Source organism: Schistocerca americana, chromosome 5, assembly GCF_021461395.2.
Source record: "Schistocerca americana isolate TAMUIC-IGC-003095 chromosome 5, iqSchAmer2.1, whole genome shotgun sequence".
NCBI classification, from domain to species: domain Eukaryota; kingdom Metazoa; phylum Arthropoda; class Insecta; order Orthoptera; family Acrididae; genus Schistocerca; species Schistocerca americana.
Genome location: NC_060123.1, coordinates 51,311,880 through 51,336,246, shown reverse-complemented (window position 1 = coordinate 51,336,246; position 24,367 = coordinate 51,311,880). Strand labels below are relative to the sequence as shown.

The window sequence follows — 24,367 nt, the reverse complement described above, 5'->3', positions numbered from 1 at the left end:
AAAAAAATAAAACATATTTGAAGTTTTTCACAGCTGAATCCATCATTAATACATATATTTGGCTACCAAAAACAAGAAAGCTTCAACAGTATCTGTAAAAGGAACCAGTGGCTCTCTTGTGGATTTACTCAAAAGTATGTGTAAAATGAATTTTCCTCAACTTGCAAGTTATAAACTGTGGTTTTTCATTCAGTTTAGCTTATACAAAATTCAGAACTGATCAGCAGTGCAAATAAGAAAAAAAAAAAAAAAAAAACAAAAACATATTTGAAGTTTTTCACAGCTGAATCCATCATTAATAGACATATTTGACTACCAAAAACAAGAAAGCTTCAACAGTATCTGTAAAAGGAACCAGTTTGTGTATGAATAATATGACATAAAAACTTTAAAAAGTTCCTACAACATGCTCTTTCTTAAATTCTAAAAAATGCACTGCTCGAAAATGTTTATTCATCTGACCTCCACATTTTTCATCTCACCTGAGAAACAAAACCCATATACTCACACATTTAAAAGATTTCATCTTTAAGTGTATCCACATTAAGCCCTTGCAGTCTATAATACATTCATCCAAAAACATACACTCAGACTCTATATAAAAAATAACCACTTATAAGAGAAAACTTAACAAGTTGTGACTAGAACAAGCTGCAGTGCAAGCAAAAAATATCAAAGCATGACAATTCAAAAGTGTGCAAAAATAAAAATGTACTGGCATTAAAAGCTAGTTATAGTGCATTTAAATGCAACATCCACTGAATACAACAAAATGCTGACTTTCATGAGCATTCACAAATACATCACTTGATCTACCAATAGAAATTAACTTAGCTTCCTATTAATGAATTTATTAAAATACTATTAAAAAGAACACTATGAGCAAACACAATTCTTGTGCCCATGAGATAACTGTCACTGAGAATAAGTTACAGATTCCTATACTCCACTGTACACTTGAGTGACAGCTGCAACCTCTTCCGGAGTAAAATTGCTATAGCACTCCAACATTCTGATTATTACATCAAAAAATGTATTTTAGAAACTGTCTATGGAAGAGAATCTTCTAGTTCTTTATTAGTCTGCATCTGACAAACAGGAGTACAGTTGCACAGGAAAAATGTCGGCACGCACCCAATCACGTTTACAACATTTCCAATTGCAGATGTCTAAAGTATTCCTTTCAAAATATACACACACCATTTTCTAAATCTTTTACACACACTACTTCAATTGACATGTGGCTCCTATTTGTTGTCAACAAATAATATGTTAAATGACAAGGTTTTAAATAATTACTGTGCCATTTTTAAGAAGAGTGAAGTAGTATAGACATCTGCTATGCATTTGTATTTCCCTGTGTGCCTTGTCTTGAGGGCTTCAATAGCAACAAAATGAATAAAATCAGATGGCAACCAATTCACATCTGGAATTTGTCACTGTCATATATGAAATACAATTTCAGGCTTTTGCCAATGAAACATAAAACAAAGTATTCAAAGGACTGCATAAAACTAATTCAGCAACAATGAAAAAAATAATAAAACTAAACCAAAATGGTATCAAATAATCCCATGCACCAGTCAAAAGAATAAAATGAGATTTCCAGAAAAATGTCACTGAGTAACTGAAACCCACTGCATGCCAAGAACAGACAGGTCATTTGGTATTACCAGAATTTTTTGAAATTTTTTTTTTCCACATAGTTTTGTCAGTCACATATACAATTTATATCACTTGAACAGAGAAATTTTGTATCGCGACAATAGGAATAATTGTGCTTGCTGAACATAAAATGTCTTTGCTAAACAAAATGTTTTTGTGCAGTAAAAAACTCATGCAATTGACAGATTAAAATGTTATTTGATTGTAATACAAAAGTATGGAAAAATGAATCCATCAAATATGTTTTTAAGAACAAAAAATGTTCACATGGGAATAAAGAAAATGACATGATAAATATCTGCCACAAGAAACATCTTTTGGACTATAATTACACCAAAGACTATACAGAAAAAAATACGTATTTTACAATACTTAAAAAGACATTATACCAGACACAACAGCATTAAGAGATAATAGGAAACAATGAAAGAAACAAGCCAAGGGATGAGTCACAAGTTTGTCTGTCACAGTTCACTTTCTGTTCATGTAGTATTTGCTAGTTTTTAAGGTAAAATAAAAACTGGCTGAATTATTTAGTTCCCTGATGTTCATTAAACTTAAATTTATATCAGTTTCTATTCATGTCTACCATAATGTAATAACATGCAGGTAAAAAGTGACAGAAGTCATTACTGATATTCTTTTGAAGGGTGTTAGAGAACTGGACAAGAACAACAGATTTTGTACCTCAAGTAAATTTAAATAACAGCTATAAAAGATAGATTAAATGTGTAGCACTGAAAGAGCTCAGAACAGTGCTCTAGGATCAAACAAATTATGACTTGTGAAGTATGATCTAAAACATATGAAAATGGTTACGTACAAATCGGATTAAACTGGCAAATGCAGTGTAATGACCACCTTATTTTATGTTCAAAATGCCATAAAATATAAAGAAAAGAAATCCGACAGATACTGAGACAATAACAGTGTGTTTTATCTTCTGTGTACTTTTATTCACATCAATTTTAACATTTTAAGTGAAAGAAAAACTTATTCACAGTATGTTCACAATGGTAAGTATTTATTGTGACATGTCTATAACATTATATAAATAGCTTTCTAAATAAGATGCCATCTCTCCTTTTTTGAGAATCATAGCCTTAAAATCTTTAATATGCGTTTCAGCAGTGCAAGGTTTCCTTTCTGAGCTCCACTTTCTTGACAAAATGCAGGTTAATGCCTTTTCCAGATCTGCATTGGATTCATTCCCATAACAGAACAACATGATGTATGAAGAAAATTACAGACTGAGGACAATGACAGCATCAACTCTATGGCCAGTTACATGCTCCCACTTAAGAATTCATTCTAAAAGTCAAAAATCACACACAAAAATTACAAATTCTTCACTCAAATTATGCAACTTGGAATCATATGTACCGAAACATGTACATTCTGTCTGAAGTAAACATTTAGTTACTCTAAACAACTAACATTAAGGTACTAAAATATCATTTTCAATAGTTGTTTGTATTTGTGCGAAGAATAAATGCCACATGTGGAGCTTGAAATATCCACACCTAAAACTAATTAATACCACTTCAATGGTAAAATGGATATTACACTTCTGTAAAGTTAAACAGGTTTCAAGGGAATGGTTTGCCTACACTGAAAATATGTGTTTTTTTTTGTAATATTTGCAGTCTTTAATGTTGACCTGTATCTCAGAATTTTCGAATGTGAAGCAGGAACTATAGTATTTGTAGCATATAAGAATACTTCTGTACAGAAAATGTGACCCGCATCTACGTTTGACTGTCATCACGCTTCGTGGTCAGCTGAGTTAATTCCAATCAAAGACTCGGTTTGCTCATCTTCACAGTCAGTAGTCCTGAAAATAATGAAATCATTAAAGTAAAATGAAAATATACCAAGCAGTCAACAAGTCTGTGAAGCAAAATAAAATAATAGGTTCTTTTATGTAGTGATGTGTTGGTACCAAACAACAAAATTGAGAGAACATTTCAAAATGTTAAAAGTTTGAGATCCAAAGAGGCCCAATTCACACACTTTTTTTAGTTCTCATCAATGGGGAGAACCCTCAAAAATATAAAACTATATGTATAGAAATACTGCTCTAATGAACAGTGTTTGTAGACTACACTAGCTGTACACAACTTAACATTATTCATTGGTGACCCTTTAGGCTTTTAATAATGAGAAATATCTTTGACTGAGTGGCTACACACCAAGCAGTGGCAGAACGTACACATATAGAAAGCTTTCAGAGCCAGTGGCTCTTCCCTCAGGCACAGGATGAGAAGGAAAGAGTCTTTCCTTCTCACCCCAAAAGGTAAGTCTCCCCCGACCCGTGGCTCTGGATGAGTTTCCCAAAATCTATCCCTTTCTCTAGGCCTCTACAGTCCTTTTCCTTCACCCCTCTTCCTTCCCCTTCAACCCTTCTCCCTGAAGAAGGACCCACTGTGTGATAAAGCAAGCTGGGATATTTTTTCTTCCCCTCTTGTTCTGCCATCTGCCACCTTAAAATTTTTATTAAACTAATTACCATTGGAAATGCCGTGTGGCTAGGGCCTCCCGTCAGGTAGACCGTTCGCCTGGTGCAAGTCTTTCGAGGTGATGCCACTTCGGAAACTTGCGTGTCGATGGCGATGATATGAGGATGATAAGGACAACACAACACCCAGTCCCTGAACGGAGAAACTCGCCTACCCAGCCGGGAATCGAACCCGGGCCATTAGGTATTACATTCTGTCGCGCTGACCACTCAGCTACCAGGGGCGGACACTAATTACCATTAACAAACATGTATATAATCTACTTTTTCATAAAGAGAAAGGTTGGCCCTCAGTTTTAAAGAATATAACAGCAGATCTAATTTTGTGCTTAGTTTTATGTATGCAATTGATTTGCTACTTTACTTTGTCTATGTCTAGTTAGTATCGTTTGTTATAGGGCAAAATCAGTTTTCATAACTTAAATTCTATTGCCGACATATAGCCAAACATAAATTCTGTAATGATTGTAAACGATTGGAAGACGAAATGCTAGTATTCTTAAAGTATCTATTTAACTCTAGTCGGAAACATGTTAGCAAAACCAGCCCTTAATCCATTCCAAAGTAATTTCCAATTTTGTCAAAAGTATTGTTTGCGTAACTATATATGTTAATTTCAACATTTTAACAAATAGTTCGTCCTAAACCTTGTAGTAGAAGAAACTGTTAAAAGGAACAACTTTTTTGATGTATTCAGTTAATTTTGTGAGTTAAGTTTTACTTGTAATTTCAGTAAATTTAACTTCGAACAATGTGTAGTTTCAGCACCTATTATTGCGAGGATGTATAAGGGTCCAGTTTTTGGTCACGAACCAGTCAGTCCAAAGTCGAGTTTCAGACGAGGAACCTGTGTTGGTTAGAATGACAACAATGCATCAACTTAACAATGAAATAAGTGTTACACCAATAGGCTGTGTGTTAAAGCAATGACAGTGACTGTTCAATTTATTTGAAAGACAGGTAACTGTGTGGTTAGGGTTTTACAGCTCACAGATTTATAACAGTAAACTATTGTAGTAGTATGTGGATGTTTGCCTGCAAACTATTAATGAGGCTTATGGAAAGTTAAACAATAGTGCACTGGCCCTATGAAATATGTATATGGGGGATTGTGAAAAACAAAAGTAAACATCTGCAAAACGCAACTGTGCAGCTGTCGGCTACATTCTTTACTGTAGTCAGTGTCCAAATTACAAACCCCATTTTTCAGCCAGAGTAGCAACGCAGTACATTGACACCAAGGACAACAAACAAAGAAAATAAAGCAGGCAAACCGCTACAATTGGCTCTGAAAGCTTGCTGGTTATAACCATCTTTTGTGTGTATATTCAGTAGCCGCTTGGTGAGTAGATTTTTTTATCTATCCAATTACATTGTTTTAACATACCATTTCAGTTTCATGCTGTGTATACGTGTCTCTAGACTCACATTTTAGTATCCAGAGATTGATAAATTTGATTGTGACTGCATTATATTTGTGCTCAATAGCATGAATGTTGACTGTAGTGTATAATAATTTACTCTTATTAATTGCCCATGCTTTAATACTGTTACTAAACAAACTTGAGTCCTGTAACTGCTCATGTGTGAGATGGTGGTCTCTCTTTACTGATGAAGGCTGTGCCCAAAAGCTCTATGTAAGTGTCTTAAGTGTCGCTGTCTGCAGTTTCACATGCCTTCTTTACAGTAAGAAGCAATCTGTCTTTTCCTACATTGTTAATAGTCTTACCTGGAGCCTCCACTAGTTGATTTATCTAGGTAACATATTTGAATGATTAACATTGCAAGATCACAGGTTAATGTAAATGTGAGATAAGTTATTGCAAATGTGGAATGATGGTACATTAATAACTGGTGTGCAACTGTCAGAATGTTCAATGCAAGCAGGCAAACACGCATCGTATTCTACAGGTGCCAGATGTCAGTTTGTGGGATGAAGCTCCATGCCTGCTGCACTTGGTCAGTCAATACAGAGACGGTTAATGCTGTTTATGGATGATGCTGGAGTTGTCGCACAATGATATCTGATACATACTCAATTGGAGACTGATCTGGTGATCGAGCAGACCAGGGCAACATGTCAACACTCGGTAGTGTGTGTTGAGTTACAACAGCGGTATGTGCGTTAGTATTATCCTATTAGAACATGCCCCCTGGAATGCTGTTCTTGAATGGCAGCATAATAGGTCAAATCAACAGACTGATGTACAAATCTGCAGTCCCAGTGCATGGGATAATCACGAGACTGCTTCTGCTATCATACAAAATTGCACCCCAGACCATAACTGCCAGTATAGATCCAATGTGTCTAGCACACAAATATGTTGGCTACTTGAAGGTATCCACAGTGACCATCTTAGCCACCAGTGAGAGGTGAAACAACTTCAAACTTTCAGAGTTGTTCTTGGTGACAGCTAGCAGGAGGAGTCCATTTTCACTTGTGTTCAGGAATTTCATGGGCACCCTGAACCAAGGTCCTCCAATTCTTGTTTACAATTATCAGATGCTGCAAAGCACAACCTCAATCATTGTGTCTGGGTGCGTGGTGTGAGTGTAAAACAGCCACTTGTGCGCAACCATTTCACTCATCACATGCCTCTAGTTGTCGCATTGCGGAGCTTGAATCACACCAGGTTTTTCCAGCAGATTTCAAATTGGAGTCTTCCTTGACCTACTGTGAAATGGTCTGCAGAAAACTGCAGTAGTAATTTAGTACCTGAACAATGACATGTGGCAGTCTCGGCTCCTTCCATACCAAAGGTTGTTGGCTGAGGGAGTTAGCTCAATTTTCAGACTGTTAGTATTACAAGAAGTGAATAAAACTGAAAATTTTGAGTCTAAAATGTATGAAAATGAGGAGGTGGTTCAAGTAAATTTATTCTATCAAAAACATTAGAGGGTTATGAAATAAAATCAATTAACTTCTGATCTGTTTAACTGAATTGCAGCCTGCAAATTATTTAGAAGTAATGTGTGTTTCTAAACATCATCTGACCACTAATACAGGAATGCTGGCTATGGATGGATACAACTTGTCATCCAGTTATTGCAGTTTGAGTATGGAGAAAGTAGGTGTTGCCACTGTCATTCTGAAGGGATAAAAATATAAAAGTGCTGATACTATTAGATTTTTTGATCAGCATTTTGAAGCTTTTGCTGCACAAGTAGATTTTCATGGAAAGTTAAGTAATGTGTGACTTGAGAAAAATGTTTCTCAATGTAGCCCTTCAGTCTCATGCAAAGGGGAGAAAGAAACAGTAGCTACTAGTATTTGGTGTTTGATGCAAAGGATAAAGGAATGTTCGTTTCAGCAACTTGGAGACAGGTGTACAATCTGATCTATGCTTTGTAACAACTAATTAAAATAAATTACCTCTCCAAAGATCATGGTTCGTATTACAAGACTTCTCACACAGCCAACACTGTCAAATCTTAATTGAAATAGGGACAAATATCCCACTCATTTCATCCTTCCCAGGACCTAGATGGAACTTCAGGAACGCAAAGTGGGATGTATTTCCTAAAAATCTGGACAAATGGCATGGTTGGATTCCCCCAAAAGCAAAAAACTATGAAAGGCTTGTTGGAGCTATGATAAGTGCAGCAAAGAAAGCAATCCCTAGGGGCTACCGGAAGCAATATATTCCAGACTGGAATGAAACTACTGAGAAACAGTATGACGGATTTCTAAAAAGCAGGGAGCCAGAAATAGCAGATAACCCACTTCATAACCTCAACCCAGCCAGACGAATTAGGTGGAGTGAGACTGTTGAGTCACTCAATTTTCAAACATTAAGTAGAAAAGCATGATCATTAATAAGGAAGTTGTATGGAAACAAAGTTAAAAGTAAGGAACAACACTCAAATATCAGCTAACAGTGTTGCTTCATATCTACTGTCTACATCAAGAGCACCAAGGGATAAACTCATACGAGACATATCAGACGCAAACTTACATTGCTCAAAAAGGACACGAAGGAACAATTTGACTTCTCAAGAACTTTCTCCATACTTGAAATATGTGCTGCTCTTAGAACTCCAAAACCCAGAAAGCCACCAGGAAGTGACAGAATCCACTCAAAATTTCTTCTGCATAGTGGGAACTATACAAAAAAGATGCCTGGTGGATTTCTTCTCTGATATTATGATGTCTGGTTCAGTCCCAAAAAAAATGAAGTACTCAAATATCATAGCAATACTCACGCCCGGCAAACCACCAGCGCAGACTAATAACTACCGCCCAGTCGCACTGTTGAGCATTATTTATAAGTTCCTTGAGAGAATTCTACAAAATCCGATTAGTCCAGTAATCTTACAGAGCCTTCCTCTTGAGCAAGCTGTATTCCATCCAGGATGGAGCTGCATTGATCAAGTCTTATCTTTAACAACATTTATTGAAGCAGGATACCAAATAAAGCAGAAAACATCAGTTGCTTTTGTCACTCTAAGTGGAGCATATGATACAGGTTGGAGGCATGGACTGCTTTATAAATTATTGCAACTCATCCCATGCAAATGGACAACAAAAATAATTGACAACAGGTTAACTGGAAAGTCATTTACTGTAACTACAGAAAAAGACACTAGCTGCCCAAAAGAATTGAATAATGGTTTGCCACAGGGATCCACCCTTGTTCCTCTCTTGTTTAATTTATATATATCTGATATCCCTCCAACATAGTCCAGAAAGTTTGGCTGTGTAGATGAGTGGGCAGTAGCTACCCAACACCAAACTTTTGAAAGAACTGAAGTAATCCTAACTTCGGATCTACTTATCATAAGCCACTCTTTCCACAAATGGAGGTTACAACCAAACTCAAAACAGAAGTTTCATGTTTTCATCCGTCCAATAGATTGGCAAACAGAGCCCTCAATGTCTACTTTGAAGAAGACAAACTTCAACGTAATATGCACCCAAAATAACTTGGGATCACGTTAGATAGGACACTTTCTTTTAAGAGCACTTGACACAAACATCTACTAAGCTCAAAACCAGAAACAACATTCTCCATAAACTCTGCGGCTCTTGTTGGGGATCATCAGCACACACTCTCCTGGGTATCAGCACTCTGTTTGGTATACTTAGCAGCCGAGTACTGTGCACCTGTATGGCTTAATAGTCCACACGCAGACAGAAGAGCACACTACTGCATGAATACCAGATTTCTAATAACACTGACCTTCCAATAGTGGACGGCGTATTCCCTTCAGAGTGAAAAAGACTAAGGTCAAGACATCCCACTTTCATCATAGCCAGGACTCTTATGGAAACTGAATTCAGTCCCATCAATGAATGGAACTGCTGATGGCAACAAACTGTTCCCCATAATGCCTGAAGCTGCCCTGTATCCAGAAGAAACCCAGCCTCCGGAAATTTGGAATATCTTGAACCACATCCGAGCGGACCACGGACGATGTGCAGACACTCTCTACAAGTGGGGCAAATTTTCATCACCATCCTGTGACTGCGGTGCAGAACAACAGACAGTTTCTCAAGTCCCACATGTGCCTACAAGGGTCCTTTTGAAGATTTCCTCAAAGGGGTGAGTGAGGTTATAAATACACAAAAGATCCTGATATCCCTCTATAGATGTTGTTATTTGTGGTATTTTATGCTGGAGAGCTGTGCTTAAATGTTGATGTGTAGTAATTTGTAATCTTTATATATGTATTTCCATACAATAAATAAATAAACTAGTGCTTGTAACTGTCAAATGTTATTCTTTCATCATTTTTGTAAGTAAAGCAAAGTAGGGATTTGATATTTAAAAATGATGTAATTAAGATATGTTTAGTGATACGAGGGGCATTTGAAAAGTCCATGCAAAAATAAAAACTACTTATTTTAGACTTACACACTTCGTTCTACACTGTTCTAATTTGTTGAGCCCTTTCAAATAATAGGAATTGTCCAAGTCAGCAAAATAGCTGTTAGTTGCTGCAATCACCTCCTCGTTTGAATAAAATCTTTTTCACGCCAGCCATTTCTTCAAATTGGTGAACAAATATAGTCCGAGGGAGCCAATTCTGGAGAATAGGGGGGATGTGAAACAAGTTGGAATCCTATTTCCAGTAATTTTGTGACCACAACTGCTGAGGTGTGTGCTGGAGCATTGTCGTGATGGAAAAGGACTTTTTGCGGTCCAATCGCCAGCGTTTTTCTTGCAGCTCGGTTTTGAAACGATCCAGTAACGATGAATAATATGGACCTGTAACAATTTTACCATTTTCCAGATAGTCGATGAGGATTATCCCTTGCAAATCCGAGAAGACAGTCGCCATAACCTTTCTGGCTGAAGGAATGGTCTTCGCCTTTTTTGGTGCCGATTCTCTCTTAGTAACCCATTGTTTTGATTGTTGTTTGGTCTCAGGAGTATAGTAATGTAGCCATGTTTCATACACAGTGACAAAATGACGCTTAAAGTCCTGCGGATTCTTCCTGAACAGCTGCACACCAACCCTGTACCACTTCACACGATTCCGTTTTTGGCCAAGTGTGAGCAATCGCGAAACCCATCTTGCGGATAGCTTTCTCATGTCCAAATGTTTATGCAAAATATTATGTACCCATTCATTTGAGATGCTCACAGCACTAGCAATCTCACACACCTTAACTTTTCTGTCATCCATCACCATATCATGGATTTTATCAATGATTTCTGGAGTCATAACCTCCACAGGGTGTCCAGAATGTTCAGCATCACTTGTGCCCATACAGCCACTCAGAAAATTTTGAAACCACTTATAAACTGTTCTAATTGAAGGTGCAGAATCACCTTAATGTTTATCAAGATTCCCTTTAGTCTCCTGAGGCAGTTTACCTTTCATAAAATAATATTTAATCACCACAGGAAATTCTTTTTTGTCCATTTTTTGACAATTACTCGACTTCCTTGATTCACACGAATGCCAAACACAAAGAAATAGACCAATATGGCTGAAACTTGGTGTGCGTTCTTTCCAAAGATGCTACTAACTAAACATGACCTCGATACACGCCAGTGGTGCCATCACTCGGACTTTGCACGGACTTTTCAAACGACGCTCGTATAATGAGATATTTTAAGTAATAGTAAGACAATATTGAAGTTAGTAATGAGTATGAGGCATATTAAAGTAATGTAGTGGTGTTTAGGCTACTTGTTAGGGACCCTGTCTTGGTAGTATTTAATTTTTGTGAATACATTTGTTAGTTAGCACTGGTAAATTGTAAGATACAACTGAGTAACAAAGAGAATGTTCACTAATCTTTCGTAGGTTTATGTAAAAGTATTGCACTGAAGATAAATATATTTGGTATTTTCAGAAATATAGTAGTGATGCTGAATAGTGGATGAAGGTTCTTTAGGAGCGCAAAATGAAAAAAAATGAATATTTAACAATTAATAAGGCTATTCTAGTATGAATTTGTTTTCTGAACACTGAAGTGCTTACCTCCCGTATAATGTGAACTTCTCAGAAGATAAGTGGTTACAAAAATGTGTGTGTGTTCTGTGAGTAATTAGTTTAATTAAATAGAAAAATGAAAATGAAACCTAATAGAAATTAAGAATTGCTTTCAGTGAAGATGGTGTAACCTTGAAAATTAATTAACTTCCTTTGATTTAGTAATTATCTATTTTGAATATAGCTTCCATACATTTCATTTAAATGTCAATCCAAGAGCTTGTCAACACACTGTGTCATTTCGAGAAACAGACTGCAGAAAAGAAACTACACAAAGTGTTGTGACTAAATGGAACGTCTATAGTGTACGTTGTTGTTGTTGTGGTCTTCAGTCCTGAGACTGGTTTGATGCAGCTCTCCATGCTACTCTATCCTGTGGAAGCTTTTTCATCTCCCAGTACCTACTGCAACCTACATCCTTCTGAATCTGCTTAGTGTACTCATCTCTTGGTCTCCCTCTACGATTTTTACCCTCCACGCTGCCCTCCAATACTAAATTGGTGATCCCTTGATGCCTCAGAACATGTCCTACCAACTGATCCCTTCTTTTGGTCAAGTTGCGCCACAAACTTCTCTTCTGCCCAATCCTATTCAATACTTCCTCATTAGTTATGTGATCTACCCATCTAATCTTCAGCATTCTTCTGTAGCACCACATTTCGAAAGCTTCTATTCTCTTCTTGTCCAAACTATTTATCATCCATGTTTCACTTCCATACATGGCTACACTCCATACAAATACTTTCAGAAATGACTTCCTGACACTTAAATCTATACTTGATGTTAACAAATTTCTCTTCTTCAGAAACACTTTCCTTGCCATTGCCAGTCTACATTTTACATCCTCTCTACTTCGACCATCATCAGTTATTTTGCTCCCCAAATAGCAAAACTCCTTTACTACTTTAAGTGTCTCATTTCCTAATCTAATTCCCTCAGCATCACCCGACTTAATTAGACTACATTCCATTATCCTTGTTTTGCTTTTGTTGATGTTCATCTTACATCCTCCTTTCAAGACACTGTCCATTCCATTCAACTGCTCTTCCAAGTCCTTTGCTGTCTCTGACAGAATTACAATGTCATCGGTGAACCTCAAAGTTTTTATTTCTTCTCCCTGGATTTTAATACCTACTCCGAATTTTTCTTTTGTTTCCTTTACTGCTTGCTCAATATACAGATTGAACAACATTGGGGAGAGGCTACAACCCTGTCTTACTCCCTTCCCAACCACTGCTTCCCTTTCATGTCCCTCGACTCTTATAACTGTTGGTTGGTTGGTTGGTTTTGGGGAAGGAGACCAGACAGCGTGGTCATCGGTCTCATCGGATTAGGGAAGGATGGGGAAGGAAGTCGGCCGTGCCCTTTCAGAGGAACCATTCCGGCATTTGCCTGGAGTGATTTAGGGAAATCACGGAAAACCTAAATCAGGATGGCCGGACGCGGGATTGAACCGTCGTCCTCCCGAATGCGATCTTATAACTGTCATCTGGTTTCTGTACAAATTGTAAATAGCCTTTCGCTCCCTGTATTTTACCCCTGCCACCTTTAGAATTTGAAAGAGAGTATTCCAGTCAACATTGTCAAAAGCTTTCTGTAAGTCTACAAATGCTAGAAATGTAGGTTTGCCTTTCCTTAATCTTTCTTCTAAGATAAGTCGTAAGGTCAGTATTGCCTCACGTGTTCCAGTGTTTCTAGGGAATCCAAACTGATCTTCCCCGAGGTTGGCTTCTACTAGTTTTTCCATTCGTCTGTAAAGAATTCGTGTTAGTATTTTGCAGCTGTGACTTATTAAACTGATAGTTCGGTAATTTTCACATCTGTCAACACCTGCTTTCTTTGGGATTGGAATTATTATGTTCTTCTTGAAGTCTGAGGGTATTTCGCCTGTTTCATACATCTTGCTCACCAGATGGTAGAGTTTTGTCAGGACTGGCTCTCCCAAGGCCGTCCAATCGAATGTTGTCTACTCCTGGGGCCTTGTTTCGACTCAGGTCTTTCAGTGCTCTGTCAAACTCTTCACGCAGTATCATATCTCCCATTTCATCTTCATCTACATCCTCTTCCATTTCCATAATATTGTCCTCAAGTACATCGCCCTTGTATAGATCCTCTACATACTACTTCCACCTTTCTGCTTTACCTTCTTTGCTTAGAACTGGGTTTCCATCTGAGCTCTTGATATTCATACAAGTCGTTCTCTTATCTCCAAAGGTCTCTTTAATTTTCCTGTAGGCAGTATCTATCTTACCCTAGTGAGATAGGCCTCTACATCCTTACATTTGTCCTCTAGCCATCCCTGCTTAGCCATTTTGCACTTCCTGTCGATCTCATTTTTGAGACGTTTGTATTCCTTTTTGCCTGCTTCATTTACTGCATTTTTATATTTTCTCCTTTCGTCAATTAAATTCAATATTTCTTCTGTTACCCAAGGATTTCTACTAGCCCTCATCTTTTTACCTACTTGATCCTCTGCTGCCTTCGCTACTTCATCCCTCAAAGCTACCCATTCTTCTTCTACTGTATTTCTTTCCCCCATTCCTGTCAATTGTTCCCTTATGCTCTCCCTGAAACTCTGTACAATCTCTGGTTCTTTCAGTTTATCCAGGTCCCATCTCCTTAAATTCCCACCTTTTTGCAGTTTCTTCAGTTTTAATCTACAGGTCATAACCAATAGATTGTCGTCAGTGTCCACATCTGCCCCTGGAAATGTCTTACAATTTAAAACCTGGTTCCTAAATCTCTGTCTTACCATTATATAATCTACCTGATACCTTTTAGTATCTCCAGGGTTCTTCCATGTATACAACCTTCTTTCATGATTCTTAAACCAAGTGTTGGCTATGATTATGTTGTGCTCTGTGCAAAATTCTACCAAGCGGCTTCCTCTTTCATTTCTTAGCCCCAATCCATATTCACCTACTACGTTTCCTTCCCTCCCTTTTCCTACACTCGAATTCCAGTCACCCATGACTATTAAATTTTCGTCTCCCTTCACAATCTGAATAATTTCTTTTATTTCATCATACATTTCTTCAATTTCTTCGTCATCTGCAGAGCTAGTTGGCATATAAACTTGTACTACTGTAGTAGGTGTGGGCTTCGTATCTATCTTGGCCACAATAATGCGTTCACTATGCTGTTTGTAGTAGCTTACCCACATTCCTATTTTCCTATTCATTATTAAACCTACTCCTGCATTACCGCTATTTGATTTTGTGTTTATAACCCTGTAGTCACCTGACCAGAAGTCTTGTTCCTCCTGCCACCGAACTTCACTAATTCCCACTATATCTAACTTTATCTTATCCATTTCCCTTTTTAAATTTTCTAACCTACCTGCCCGATTAAGGGATCTGACATTCCATGCTCCGATCCGTAGAACGCCAGTTTTCTTTCTCCTGATAACGACATCCTCTTGAGTAGTCCCCGCCCGGAAATCCGAATGGGGGACTATTTTACCTCCAGAATATTTTACCCAAGAGGACGCCATCATCATTTAATCATACAGTAAAGCTGCATGCCCTCGGGAAAAATTACGGCTGTAGTTTCCCCTTGCTTTCAGCCATTCACAGTACCAGCACAGCAAGGCCGTTTTGGTTATTGTTACAAGGCCAGATCAGTCAATCATCCAGAGTGTTGCCCTTGCAACTACTGAAAAGGCTGCTGCCCCTCTTCTTCAGGAACCACACGTTTGTCTGGCCTCTCAACAGATACCCCTCCGTTGTGGTTGCACCTACGGTACGGCTATCTGTATCGCTGAAGCACGCAAGCCTCCCCACCAACGGCAAGGTCCATGGTTCATGGGGGGGGGGGGGGGGGGGGATATAGTGTACGTATGGAGTTAATAAACTGAGCCATACAATAGTCTAAAAGGTCACTGTATAAAAAAAAAACTGTGTCAACTACTCTACAGACCAGTGCAAAATTTTTCTTAATTTTTTTTGTGAAAAATATAATTAAATTTAGAAAATTTTCAAGACTTCTTAAAATTAACTAAGCAAACTGTATATCTATGTATAAATTTGTAACTGATGTTTTCAGACCTTGTAACTTTTATTTTGTATGAGAATCATAAGCTTTGCCCTATTTGATTCATAAATCCACTTCATTATTCTAAATTTGAGTATATTTAGTGATATGTGATACCTTGTGATTTTATATGTTTTGAATGTACTGTGTATTTTTTGTGAGTAATTGTTCCTTTACATTGCATCACCCAGTTCTATTTCAATATCTGTTTGTACAATTCAGTGGGTGGTGATGTAACAGAGCAATCCCAATGTCAAAACTTTTTTTTCTCTTTCTTTTCTGATTTCTTTTCATTTATGGTGCATATATGATAGTTATGTGAAATAACTAATTTCTTTTTCAAGCAGTATTTCACCAAACTTCATTATTCACTGTATAATTTACTAAATGCTGATGACAACAGTATAAGTACTTCTTAGGGAAACATTTTATTTGAAGAAATATTAAAAAATTTCTATACTGCAAACCATGTGAACATCAAAATTCTATTATGCTATTTTTTTTCTCTACTGTAACATATTTGAAAGCCCACACTCTTCTTCTTGTTAATATTTCAAAAGTTATTTGTACTCAAAATTTTCATGTTCCAGAATGTTCCAATCTTAAAAGTAATTCTTTCCTAAATTGAGTCCCATAATTATGCAGCCATGATTTTTCTGTTTTTGAAAATGTGTACTTTTACTACAATAACCTCTCAGTTTGCTAACTGTTCAAATCAGAAAACTACACTTACTCATAATTTCTTAAGAAACTTTGGGAACCCCCATGCACAGTAAGACTTCACTGCCATAAAGCAGTTCCTGTTATTTTCACATTTTCTTAATGTACAACAGTTAGTAGATGTAGATGTAGCTTACTGACCTGTGTTGAAGTATTTATTATCCTATATTTTACAAAGTTGATCATTGAAATTTCTGTGTTACAACAAATGTGGTGCAAAATGAAAAATTCTGCAGTGTTGTGTGTGTATCATTTAATAACATTTCAAATTACAGTAAACAACCACAGGAAAAAGATGACAGCAGAAATTCCACAAGATTTATGAAGCAGCTGCATATGAAGCATGTTGGTAAGTTCATAGGGTGTGCTGTTATGAAACTTCTGGACAGATTAAAACTGTGTGCAGGACTAGAACTTGAAAACAGAACCTCACCTTTTCCTGACAACATTCTTACCAACTGAGATATCTAGGCAAAACGCATGATTTGCCCTCGCAGACCCTCCAGTAGTAACCCCGTAAGTGGTCAACAGATATTAACTCAAGATCACAATATAAATTTCAGCTGCAATGTACTTCATAGCTTTAAATTACTAATTGAGTTTATTCTACTCACCTCGATCTCGTACGTTTACAAACAATAGCGTGACACCGTTTGGCACCATCGAGGACGGGATCCCAATTGTCATAGTGAGCGAGCAGAGCAACGGCGCAGAATGCTACGAACATGGGCACAGTGCCAAGATAAAATGTATATGGGTAGTGCACGCGTTTCATTACTACATCGGCAAGCATTGTCATCGGGATGGTCAAACTGATGGCCACTGTAGCAATTAATGACGATGTCAGGAAACAGCCCCTGTAAATAATGGTAAAAGTGTGTGTAAAATCACTGCATTGTTTGCATATGTGATGCTTAAATTACAATTGTGATCACTGTGGAACACATGGTATAACAACTACATGAGCCCCAATAATAACTTATTATTATGAGGAATTCATAGGACACTATATAGTAACTTTGTAAGGCACTGACAACCACTTACAAATGCAATATCTGTTTCATAACTTCATACTTTTTTAAGAGATTTGAACAGATATAAAGTGGATGACATTTCCTTTGTTTAAACACATCTGGTGAAATTGGACAACATTACAAATGCAGTTTATTATTGTTCCATGTAGTTTCCTTTATCAGCAATGTAAGTTCGTTCATTGAGTTATTCTCTTTTTAACATTACTTCAACAGGTCAAACATGTTCAAGTGATGGGGAGGGAGGACAGGAGGGAAAAGATGTTTGTAGTGTCACAAATTAGTCAATTGGTGCTGGTAACACAGCTCTCTTTTCTGAATGTGTGTTAGGATGTAAACATTAATGTTTTAATGTATTTTAAATACTTACATTTCAATAGAGTAATGTAACTGTTTTTTTTTCTTTGTTTATGTGGAGTTGACTTGAATCATGATAATGCAGTATCATCTTCTTTTCTTTGAGACTGACGTTTACTACAGCAGACAACACACTATTGTAGGTGATAGCCAGTGACGATGAGAAGATTCAATTTCCAATCGAATTTATTGCTCGTAACACGTAATTTTACACACATGTGCATTTTCAACTAAGTATAAAGTTTTTATGTTTACAGTTTTTTAGTTTACATTATTTCTTATTACATTGTAACTCATGTTAAATTCAAGTTGTAAGAGCATTTTTCGATAAGCTACTGCTTGACAAACTTTTTAAAAGTATCCCCTGTCAATATCTTAACTTCATTTGGTAACAAGTTATTAAAAACAGGTCCTCTGACAGAGGCTTTTCGCTTTTAGAGTTAATCTTCTGTTAACCATATGAAAATATTTTCTAAGCCTTGTTTCATAGTTGTGAATATCCGTGTTTCTTTTGTGATCTTAGTGTCTTCTCTCACTACCATTATAGTTTCTAGTATATACATGGCATAAACTGTGAAAATATTGTGTCTAATGAATAGGGGTTTGCAAGAAATTCCTGGTTTTAATTTTGCTATGATCCTTAACGATCGCTTCTGCAGTATGTAAACTCTTTTCATATTAGTTTGGCATGTCCCACCCCACAGTAATATTCCATAAGACAAGAAAGGATATACTAATCCATAATATACAGTCCTTAGGGTTTCATAATTAAGGTGTGGTGATAATCTTCTTAATACACATAGACTGTGTGTTATTTTTTTTACAGACATAATCAGCTTGCTGCTTCCATGAAAGTCGATCATCTATGCACAAACCCAAGAATTTACAATCTGTTCAAGTTTTTGTTAGAATTTCATCAATCACAGTATTTTGTCTGTTTGGACCACTTGGTTTAAGATGAATAATATTAGTTTTTCTATGTTTACTTCTAGGTTCTCCCTTTCAAAGTGAGCTCTTGCCTTTTCAATAAAGTAACGTATCTCTTCAACTACGCTGGGCTCATTGTCTACATAGCAGACACCGGATGTATCGTCTGCATACATAGTGATCAATTGCTTATTGTCAAGAAACACTGGAAAATCATGTACTGTGCATATCAATAAGACTGGATCTAAAAGAGAGCCCTGAGGAACACCAAAATGTATATTTCTTATACTTGACTGTCTCCTCTCCAGTATATCTCCATTAGAGTACATAATCTCCATGCACTGTTGTCTACCCTTTAAATATGTTTCTAGCAATTGCACAAGTTTTCCAGTGACACCACTCTTCGAAGTTTTTGATAAGAGCATGTCATGATGTACTCTTTCAAAAGCCCTTGAGAGGTTCAGGAATACTTCTGCTGCTTGAGATTTTTCATTTATTTTTTCTAGTAAATTATGGACAAATTGTGCTGCTGCTAATGTGGTACTTTGACCTCTTCTGAAACCATGCTGGAAATCACTTAATTTGTCAGCATTGTTATAATGTTCCAAGATTTTTTAAAATATTATTTTCTCTATCAGTTTGCTGAAAGGTGAGATTAGGGCAACAGGTCTGTAGTTCTGTACTGTCAAGACATCATGTTTTCTTTATTGTAAAAATAAAATGAAAAAATATCTGTTAAAAAGACACAGACTGATGTATTAAAGCTGGTGTGAGCAATTCCCTGTAATCGAGATTATTAAACTACGATACAATGCAAGTCACATGAAGGAAAATATTTACACACAAACTTCTTATTTATGAAGATGAAAAATTAATATGGTGCTTCACATAACTACTTTGGATTAAATACACATTTACCATTTGGATACACAATCTAAGTACATTAGTATATCTACTCTTGTCACTCTGCTACTTTCAATACTTAAGTCTCCAAAGCCAACATAACATAATTTCCCTTTTATGTTAAACAGTCAACTGGATATGGGCATAGGCTTGAAATCAGTTTATATATGTTGTTGTTGTGGTCTTCAGTCCTGAGACTGGTTTGATGCAGCTCTCCATGCTACTCTATCCTGTGCAAACTTCTTCATCTCCCAATACCTACTGCAACCTACATCCTTCTGAATCTGCTTAGTGTATTCATCTCTTGGTCTCCCAATACAATTTTTACCTTCCACAGTGCCCTCCAATGCTAAATTTGTGATCCCTTGATGCCTCAGAACATGTCCTACCAACCGATCCCTTCTTCTGGTCAAGTTGTGCCACAAACTCCTCTTCTCCCCAATTCTATTCAATACCTCCTCATTAGTTATGTGATCTACCCATCTAATCTTCAGCATTCTTCTGTAGCACCACATTTCGAAAGCTTCTATTCTCTTCTTGTCTAAACTATTTATCATCCATGTTTCACTTCCAAACATGGCTACACTCCATACAAATACTTTCAGAAACGACTTCCTGACACTTAAATCTTTACTTGATGTTAACAAATTTCTCTTCTTCAGAAACACTTTCCTTGCCATTGCCAGTCTACATTTTATATCCTCTCTACTTCGACCATCATCAGTTATTTTGCTCCCCAAATAGCAAAACTCCTTTACTGCTCTAACTGTCTCACTTCTTAATCTAATTCCCTCAGCATCACCCGATGCAATTTGACTATATTTCATTATCCTTGTTTTGCTTCCATTAATGTTCATCTTATATGCTCCTTTCAAGACACTGTCCATTCCATTCAACTGCTCTTCCAAGTCATCGGCGAACCTCAAAGTTTTTATTTCTTCTCCGTGGATTTTAATACATACTCCAAATTTTTGTTTCCTTTACTGCTTGCTCAATATACAGATTGAATAGCATCAGGGAGAGGCTACAATCCTGTCTCACTCCCTTCCCAACCACTGCTTCCTTCTCATGTCCCTCGACTCTTATAATTGCCATGTGCTTTCTGTACAAATTGTAAATAGCCTTTCGCTCCCTGTATTTTACCCCCATCAACTTCAGAATTTGAAAGAGAGTATTCCAGTCAACATTGTCAAATGCTTTCTCTAAGTCTACAAATGCTAGAAATGTAGATTTGCCTTTCCTTAATCTTTCTTCTAAGATAAGTCGTAGGGTCAGTATTGCCTCATGAGTTCCAACATTTCTAAGGAATCCAAACTGATCTTCCCCGACATCAGCTTCTACCAGTTTTTCCATTCGTCTGTAAAGAATTCGCGTTAGTATTTTGCGGCTGTGACTTATTAAACTGATAGTTCGGTAATTTTCACATCTGTCAACACCTGCTTTCTTTGGGATTGGAATCATTATATTCTTCTTGAATTCTGAGGGAATTTCGCCTGTCTCATACATCTTGCTCACCAGATGGTAGAGTTTTGTCAGGACTGGCTCTCCCAAGGCTGTCAGTAGTTCTAATGGAATGTTGTCTACTCCCGGTGCCTTGTTTTGACTTAGGTCTTTCAGTGCTCTGTCAAACTCTTCACGCAGTATCGTATCTCCCATGTTATCTTCATCTACCTCCTCTTCCATTTCCATAATATAGTCCTCAAGAACATCGCCCGTTTTTATATAACTAACAAAGAGATAGAGGGGCTGACCAGTACTTACCTCAGCTCAGTACAGCCGATAGATACACAAAAAACAGAACCGAAAATTTACGTTCCTAGCTTTCGGAACAAATGTTCCTTCATCAGGGAGGAGAGAGGGGAAAGAAAGGGAAGAAGGGAAAGTAGATTCAGTTACTCACAACCCAGGTTATGAAGCAACAGGGAAAGGAAAATAGAGAGGGTAGCAAGGATGGAGGCATGGTTGTCAGAGGGCTTCCCTCTGACTCGTTTGCCACGAAGACCTAGGCTGTAGGGAAGGGACCGTTCGAAGTGGAATGGGTGGCAGCTGCCTCTTCGTGGCAAACGACTCTGCTCCATTCCGGAATCCCTGAACCATTACACCAACAATCTGACAACAGCTTTTGCATCCCACAACTACCCTCCCGACCTGGTACAGAAGCAAATAACCAGAGCCACTTCCTCATCCCCTCAAGCCCAGAACCTCCCACAGAAGAACCACAAAAGTGTCCCACTTGTGACAGGATACTTTCCAGCACTGGACCAAACTCTGAATGTGGCTCTCCAGCAGGGATACGACTTCCTCAAATCCTGCCCTGAAATGAGATCCATCCTTCATGAAATCCTCCCCACTCCACCAAGAGTGTCTTTCCGCCGTCCACCTAACCTTCGTAACCTCTTAGTTCATCCCTATGAAATCCCCAAACCACCTTCCCTACCCTCTGGCTCCTACCCTTGTAACCGCCCCCGGTGTAAAACCTGTCCCATGCACCCTCCCACCGCCACCTACTCCAGTCCTGTAACCCGGAAGGTGTACACAATCAAAGGCAGAGCCACGTGTGAAAGCACCCACGTGATTTACCAACTGACCTGCCTACACTGTGAAGCTTTCTATGTGGGAATGACCAGCAACAAACTGTCCATTCGCATGAATGGACACAGGCAGACAGTGTTTGTTGGTAATGAGGATCACCCTGTGGCTAAACATGCCTTGGTGCACGGCCAGCACATCTTGGCACAGTGTTACACCATCCGGGTTATCTGGATACTTCCCACTAACACCAACCTGTCAGAACTCCGGAGATGGGAACTTGCCCTTCAGTATATCCTCTCTTCTCGTTATCCGCCAGGCCTCAACCTCCGCTAATTTCAAGTTGCCGCCGCTCATACCTCACCTATCTTTCAACAACATCTTTGCCTCTGTACTTCTGCCTCGACTGACATCTCTGCCGAAACTCTTTGCCTTTACAAATGTCTGCTTGTGTCTGTGTATGTGCGGTTGGATATGGGTGTGTGTGCGAGTGTATACCCGTCCTTTTTTCCCCCTAAGGTAAGTCTTTCCGCTCCCGGGATTAGAATGACTCCTTACCCTCTCCCTTAAAGCCCACATCCTTTCGTCTTTCCCTCTCCTTCCCTCTTTCCTGATGAAGCAACCGTTGGTTGCGAAAGCTTGAATTTTGTGTGTATCTTTGTGTGTCTATCGACGTGCCAGCCCTTTCATTTGGTAAGTCACATCATCTTTGTTTTTAGATGTATTTTTCCCATGTGGAATGTTTCCCTCTATATATATATATAAAAATAGAGGGAAACAGTCCACGTGGGAAAAATTATATATAAAAACAAAGATGAGGTGACTTACCGAACGAAAGCGCTAGCACGTCGATAGACACACAAACAAACACAAACATACACACAAAATTCTAGCTTTCGCAACCAACGGTTGCTTCGTCAGGAAAAAGGGAAGGAGAGGGAAAGACGAAAGGATTTGGGTTTTAAGGGAGAGGGTAAGGAGTCATTCGAATCCCGGGAGTGGAAAGACTTACCTTAGGGGGAAAACAGGAAGGGTATACACTCGCACACACACACATATCCATCCACACATATACAGACACAAGCACACATAAACAGAGGCAAAGAGTTTGCTCTGGTCGTAAAGGCAAAGAGTTTGCCATTGATTGTGACTGGTAGTGGATTTCCTTCAAGATTGCCCTCTAAAGGAACAGTCACAGAGTTCAAGAACAGCCATTATGGACAAGGTTGACTAAAATGGATGTCATAAAATTTGAAACAAAGAAATGAAATATATATAAAATGACTGAATTGAAATTGAAGACATCATGATCCACAGAGAATGTATTTTATGCACTTTGTTACAGAAATTAGCGACAATTATTTGATTTTAAACAGTTATAATTTTTTTTATTGTGATGGAAATTTATTCATTCTGGCAAGTTTTCTTTCTTCCATATTAAATAACATGAAACAAATTTACAAATTCAATCTTTTTTTTTTAAAAAAAAACTGTACTGAGATAATTCGTTTCAAAGGTGGATAATCTCATTTTGATGTGAATTCCTACAACTTGTATCATTTTACGTGCATTATGGATACACCCACTGAAACTTCAAAAAGCAGTATTCATTCATTATAAATACATAGAGAGAGAGAGAGAGAGAGAGAGAGAGAGAGAGAGAGAGAACATTAAGGCAATCAGGTAAACACAACAGGACATAAAAGGTGTCCAGTAAATTTCATTGCATTTATTTTAGTCTGCTGGAATCAAATGCTACAATATTTGGTTTTCACACTGTCCAAAAGACTGCAATGCTATGTTTCTGTCAGAGTATCTGGAGTTTTGACAACCAAATTTACCTCTTGGACTGGAGGGCTCCTATCTTTTTTCTATAATGGCCTACTGTTCTTTGTGGATCCAAATCTTGTTGCATATTACAGTTTGATTAAGAAGTGCTATTTCTTCCTCAAAGTGATTTATACATCACTGTCAGATATCTTTCTGAAAATCTTTCTGTCCTCTGGTACGAAGAAATGCAATCCACCAACAGTAAATTTGTAGTATTTCAATCCCTCAACAGTTTTGTCCACCTCAGGTAGCATCTTGACACAGTTTTGAAATCTGCCATCCTCCTGAATGTCATAAACAACTAGAATGTGTCATCAATTTGATCTTCTGCAGCATGACACCTAATGCAAATATTTTGGCCCAACCAAACAAATGACTTTTGACAAGGTAACAGTGATAAACCGTGCTC

At 37.7% G+C, this 24,367-nt stretch overlaps 1 protein-coding gene across 1 annotated transcript in view; it reads right to left on the bottom strand.

Moving 5' to 3' along the window:
* Positions 1–242: 242 nt before the first annotated feature.
* The window catches only part of LOC124615821 (solute carrier family 35 member F5), a 171,321-nt gene continuing 147,196 nt past the window's right edge, over positions 243–24,367 (bottom strand). Inside the window, exons 9-10 of the mRNA XM_047143961.1 lie at positions 16,996–17,238; positions 243–3,499 (exon numbers count right to left, since the gene is read on the bottom strand). Coding sequence (XP_046999917.1) covers positions 3,430–3,499; positions 16,996–17,238 — 313 coding nt within the window. The 3' untranslated portion in view covers positions 243–3,429. The remainder of the gene's footprint in view (positions 3,500–16,995; positions 17,239–24,367) is intronic.